Source organism: Kogia breviceps, chromosome 5 (genome assembly GCF_026419965.1).
Source record: "Kogia breviceps isolate mKogBre1 chromosome 5, mKogBre1 haplotype 1, whole genome shotgun sequence".
Classification (NCBI taxonomy): Eukaryota; Metazoa; Chordata; class Mammalia; order Artiodactyla; family Physeteridae; genus Kogia; species Kogia breviceps.
This window is the reverse complement of record NC_081314.1, coordinates 7552537-7558378: the sequence shown is the minus strand read 5'-3', so window position 1 is coordinate 7558378 and position 5842 is coordinate 7552537. Positions and strand designations below refer to the sequence as shown.

Genomic DNA, 5842 nt, shown 5'->3' with positions numbered 1-5842 from the left:
AAGACATCGTGGCAAAAAATGTTTTCCATGAGAAGAGGGGAAAAATTTGGCTTAAAAAAAAGTTGCTACTCCTGGCAGCCCTGTTTGTCAAAAGGGGATGTCAAGCGCTTTACAATACCTGGGATTGATGAGGCGGGCGGGCCAATGAAAGGCGCGCGGCGCCTCGGCGCGCCCTCCGTTGGCGCGGCGGCTGCGGGCGGGGGGAGCGCGGGCACGCCAATAGGCGCCCGCGTCGGCAGCACGTGACGCCTCCCCCTGCTCCCATTCATCAAGGGGGGGACGGTGTCGTCCTTTCAATTCATTTATCTGCAGGAATGATTGCTGCTATCAGTCTCGCGCTCACCGCCCGGCTGAGGAGGTGAAAGTTTCTCCCCAGGAAGATAAACCGCAAAAGACAATATTGTGCATGATTTGCGCCTTTTCTTTGGCTTTTTCTTTCTTTCTTTTTTTCTCCCCCTCCACCCCCCCTTTTTTTTTTGCAAAAAGCAGAGGGGGAAAAAGGAGAGTGAAGGAGCGAGGAGGCGAGCCTGAGAGAAAGGAGAGAGAGAGTGTGTGTGTGTGAGAGAGAGAGAGAGAGAGAGAGAGAGAAAAGAAAGGGCGAGGGGCTAGTGGAGAAGTGAGGAGGGGCGTGCGGCGCGAGGCGGAGAGAGGGCTAGCAGTCGCTGCTCCGGCGCTCACATTCCTCTATGCTACAAATCCGGGAGGAAGTTTTTTTGGGGAGCTGAGATGCTCCATGCCTTTCCCTGGGCAGCCTTGACGCGGGGTCCTCTCGGCAGAGACTGAGCGGCGAGAAAGTGCTAGCCGGGCCGGCAGGGTCTGCTCGGCGGGCGCCGGAGCCCGCCTTGCTCGCGGCCCGCAGCAGTCAGGCTTCCCCGCGCTTAGCCGGGCGGGCGCCCCGGCGCGCCGCGCCGCTGCCTGCGGGCTAGGACTTCGCGAGGTGGGTCGACTCCTCCTCCCTCCTCTTCTTCTTCCTCCTCTTCCTCCGCCTCCCGTTCCTCCTCCTCCACTACCTCCTCCTCCTCCTCCTCCTAATTTTCCCTCCTCGGCGGGCGAGGGTGGGGGGGGGCGGGGGAGGCCGGGGCTCGCCCCGAGCAGCCACGATGCTCCTGGACGCCGGCCCCCAGTACCCCGCGATCGGCGTGACCACCTTTGGCGCGTCCCGCCACCACTCGGCGGGCGACGTGGCCGAGCGCGACGTGGGCCTGGGCATCAACCCGTTCGCCGACGGCATGGGTGCCTTCAAGCTCAACCCCAGCTCGCACGAGCTGGCCTCCGCGGGCCAGACGGCCTTCACGTCTCAGGCTCCCGGCTACGCGGCTGCGGCGGCCCTGGGACATCACCACCATCCGGGCCACGTCGGCTCCTATTCGAGCGCAGCCTTCAACTCCACGCGGGACTTTCTGTTCCGCAACCGGGGCTTCGGCGACGCGGCGGCTGCAGCCAGCGCGCAACACAGTCTGTTCGCTGCTTCAGCCGGGGGCTTCGGGGGCCCACACGGCCACACGGACGCCGCGGGCCACCTCCTCTTCCCCGGCCTTCACGAGCAGGCGGCGGGCCATGCATCGCCCAACGTGGTCAACGGGCAGATGAGGCTTGGCTTCTCGGGGGACATGTACCCGCGGCCCGAGCAGTATGGCCAGGTGACCAGTCCGCGTTCAGAGCACTATGCCGCGCCGCAGCTGCACGGCTACGGGCCCATGAACGTGAACATGGCCGCGCACCACGGCGCCGGCGCCTTCTTCCGCTACATGCGCCAGCCCATCAAACAGGAGCTCATCTGCAAGTGGATCGAGCCCGAGCAGCTGGCCAACCCCAAAAAGTCGTGCAACAAAACTTTCAGCACCATGCACGAGCTGGTCACGCACGTCACCGTGGAGCACGTCGGAGGCCCCGAGCAGAGTAACCACATCTGCTTCTGGGAGGAGTGTCCGCGCGAGGGCAAGCCCTTTAAAGCCAAATACAAACTGGTCAACCACATCCGCGTGCACACGGGCGAGAAGCCCTTCCCCTGCCCCTTCCCTGGCTGCGGCAAGGTCTTCGCCCGTTCTGAGAACTTAAAGATCCACAAAAGGACGCACACAGGTACGGAAACGGCTGTCCTTGACACCCCTCGTTCCCTATCCCAGGCCTGGGACCCGAAATCCAAAAGTCAGCGGCGGGGGCGCACAAACCCGGCCTCGGTTGGGTCTGGGAGTCAGATTCCAGCAGGCAGACAGCGAAAGTGTGTGCTGGTGTTTAGTTTGAAGCTTGAAATTCTGGTAAAGTACAGAGAGGATCTAGGGATATAGATTTTTAAATGAGAACTAAAATAAAAGGCGGGGAGAGCTGAGAGACAAACCCTGTTTTTTGCGGAGCCCTTGGTGCGCGCGAAGCCGGGAGAGGTGGCTGCCTCCCGGCGGCGGCGGCGGCAGCGGAGGCGCCAGGCGCTCCAGCTGCAGGCAAATCTAAACGTTTGCTTTCGGCCAACATCCCCTCTCCACGCACCTCAGTGAGGACTTTGCCAAAGGAAGGAGCTGAGGAAATTGGAGGAGATCAGATGCAGGGGCACAGAAAGAAACAAAAATAGAGACAGAGAAGAGGGGGTGGCGGTGGTGGAAGGAAGTCAACCGGGCCTGCGGGGGCTTATGTATATTTAAAGAGCCCCGATTTTAGTAGTGACTTGTTTGTGAGCAGGCTTGAGGAGTCGGGAAAGTCAGCAGAAGGCGGAGCAGTCCGTTTTGTCAATTAGATTCTATGAGGACTTTTCGAAACACCGAATCCGCTGAGTTGGCCTTTAAAAATAAATAGACTGGTCGGGAGCAGTTAAAAGAAAAGTTCGAGGCGAGCTCAGGGCTCTAGTGTGGGTCGGGCAGGCCATTCTGGGCCTCTTGGGCCAACAAGGCCGGGAATCCGGTCTGCTTCCCTGTCCTGGTTTTGCCCGGGTGATTTCTGAGTATTGCGTTTCGAACTTGGCGTTTTACGCCGGAGCCAGGGAAGAATTTGCGGCGCCGAGCTCTCGGCCCGGATTATCCTGTAAAATGTGAGTGTGTATAGGGGTGGGATGGGGTGGGGGCGGCGACGAGCGGGGTGCGGAGCGTCGGGGAGGGGGTAAGGGGAGGAGAGAAGAGCAAAACAGCAGGAGAATCAGCCCGGAATGTGAAAATTAGAAACCTAGAGCTAGGTAGAAGCTTCCTGAAGTCGTCTGTATAGCCCCGGGCCTAAAAACCAGCAGCCAGACCTGCTGCTACTCTAGGATCTAAAAATCTACCACGACCACTAATAATAATAATAGTAATAATAATAATAAAATAATAAAATCTGGATCTAATTGGATTAAGGGTTAAAATAGTTCAGATGTTTAAAATTCCAATGCAGATGTATGACTTTGTTAAAGATTCGGGTTTTGAGCTTGCAAAGTGTTAACCCTGGGCCGCTGCCTTTTTAATTTTTGTTTTTATTTTTTCCTTTTGTTTAATTTTTCAAAAAGAGCCGCTGGGTTTGCTCTCACCAGACCTCTCTCTTTCTTGCCTTTTCGCACCAGGGGAGAAGCCCTTCAAGTGCGAGTTCGAGGGCTGCGACCGACGCTTCGCCAATAGCAGCGATCGCAAGAAGCACATGCACGTGCACACGAGTGACAAGCCCTATCTTTGCAAGATGTGCGACAAATCCTACACGCACCCCAGCTCGTTGCGCAAACACATGAAGGTAATCGCCGCGCTCTCGCCGCCCGCCTTGGAGCCGAGAGCCCGCTCAGCTCTTCGGCCGGGGTCGGGCGGCGAGTGGCCGCCGGGCGGGCGGTGGCAGGAGCCGGCAGAAGCGGAAAGGCAACGATTCCTCTCTGCTGACTGGGGCTGGGCAGAGAGGGCGGGGGGGCTGGAAAAGGAGAAGGGGGCACCCAAGGCCGTTCTAAATTTACGGTTTAAGAATAAAAATCAAAAGAAGTGAGCACCCTAGCAGAGGCCGCGACTGATGGGGGGGCCAGGACAGCCCCAGCGGGATGATGCTGACGAAGCTGCGGCCACGGCAGCTTGGCTGGCAGCGTTGGGCAGAGAGTTGGGGTCTTGCACGCGGTCCTGAGCGCTGGCTCACCTAACCCTGAGCAAGCAACAACGTTCAGCGGCTGCCGCGAGGACCATCTCAGGCTCTGGCCTCACATCCAGCCTCCCCCTCCCTAGATATTTTCTTTTGTTGAGTCCCCGGGGCACTGTCCCTCCTCGGAGCCCAGCCTCCGCAGGGCCGAGGCGGGGCAACCAAGCCCAAGGCCCGCGGGTGCGGCCTCCCTGGAGTTCAAGGGGATCCAGGGCTCCTGGGGGAGGCAGCGCGCGGCCTTCACCCACCCCACCCCCCAGGCGGCCGCCGCGGCGGGTCTTTATCTCCGTAAAAACGCGACTTTATTCCCGCAGGTCCACGAATCCTCCTCGCAGGGCTCGCAACCTTCGCCGGCCGCCAGCTCGGGCTATGAGTCCTCCACGCCGCCCACCATCGTGTCTCCGTCCACAGACAACCCGACCACCAGCTCCCTGTCGCCCTCCTCCTCCGCGGTCCACCACACAGCCGGCCACAGCGCGCTCTCTTCCAATTTTAACGAATGGTACGTTTAAAATCAGAAACAAAACACCGAACAAAACCCTATTTAAGAGACTGAGCACACACACACATACAAAATTTTACTGAAAGAACCCTGAGCATCAAAAGAGTCCCCTCCCCACCCCCTAATCCTATTTTTTCTAAACCTGCCGATAGACCCAGGACCCAGCAAGAGAGAAGCACCAAACCTTTACATTTTTTTTTTTTTCTTAGTTTGGCAAAGGCTTGGTAGCCAAGGGGTGGGAGGGGGGTGGAGGAGAAGGCGGTCGCCTGACCAAATGCCGCCAACCTCGAGGGCCAGTTTCTCCTGGGAATCTGAACAGGCTCTCTGGGAGTCGGCTTTTTTTTTTTCTTTCTTCTTTGCATTCTTGTAAATACAGAATTATTAGCTTAAAACTGTACTGTTGGATTCTGTATATAGTTATATCTTGGTTGGAATGGGGGGTGGGGTGGGATCGTGGCGTTGTGGTCTTTGCATTGGGGGAGGGGGGAGGGGGGAGGGGGAGGGGGAGGGGGAAGGGGGGAGGGGTGGGCGGCCGAAAGCCAACTGTTTGTACTGAATGGCAAGAATGTTCTAGTAAATGTGTACCAAAATGTGAATTACTTTGTACGATTACAGTCTCCACGTCGATCTAACAGAATATTATTGGTATTGATGTGCTTTTTTTGTATAAAGTGCAAACATTTCGTCCCAAAGTCTAAGTACTTTAGTGCAGTAAAATGTTGTTTTCACGTCCTGTCAAGAATTCGTATAGTACGAGCCTGGATCTGCGTGTCAAACTGTTCCATTTGTTTATGTAAAGTGATATTAAAAACAGATATAAACTATAACTGTCCGTTGCTTTTGGCAAAAGATACAACCACATAATGTATATAATTCCTAGTTTCCATATTTATCCGCATGTAAAGGGCCGGTTTATTCATGTTACAGCTATTCAATATTTATGGCTAGAAGAACTCGTATGTACACTTTAGTTTCCAGAACTGTTTGGTAACCTTTCGTACGTTATTAAAGATTCTTAAATCTCAGTGATTGTGGTAGGAATTTCTTCTTCATCCCCAGCAACTGCTGTCTCTTCTGTCAGCCTTAGTGGGTCTTGGGAAAAGCTCACCAGTCTTCCCTTTCTGTCATCGCAGGTCGTATAAACGTGATAAATGAATGCTACCCTGCTGGCTCTCCGAGAGGGTGTAATTAGTATTTATATCAAAATTTATGAAACAAATTTTCGGCCGCAGTATAATTTAAATGACCTTTGCAGACATAGAATAACAACCA

The 5842-nt window shown here is 55.7% G+C and overlaps 1 protein-coding gene across 1 annotated transcript; it reads left to right on the top strand.

Moving 5' to 3' along the window:
* Positions 1-302: 302 nt before the first annotated feature.
* ZIC1 (Zic family member 1) lies at positions 303-5002 on the top strand. The gene is made up of 4 exons (XM_067035329.1): positions 303-2082; positions 3521-3684; positions 4383-4570; positions 4780-5002. The coding sequence occupies exons 1-4, from the start codon at positions 1101-1103 to the stop codon at positions 4796-4798; spliced, it is 1353 nt and encodes a 450-aa protein (XP_066891430.1). The 5' UTR covers positions 303-1100; the 3' UTR covers positions 4799-5002.
* The last annotated feature ends 840 nt before the right edge of the window (positions 5003-5842 follow it).

What these genes read in the sequence shown, in the direction of transcription:
- ZIC1 (XM_067035329.1), top strand. Translation starts at nt 1,101, where the DNA reads ATGCTCCTGGACGCCGGCCCCCAGTACCCCGCGATCGGCGTGACCACC. An exon ending in CCACAAAAGGACGCACACAG is followed by an intron (nt 2,083 to 3,520) that starts GTACGGAAACGG and finishes TTTTCGCACCAG; the next exon opens with GGGAGAAGCCCTTCAAGTGC. An exon ending in CGTTGCGCAAACACATGAAG is followed by an intron (nt 3,685 to 4,382) that starts GTAATCGCCGCG and finishes TTATTCCCGCAG; the next exon opens with GTCCACGAATCCTCCTCGCA.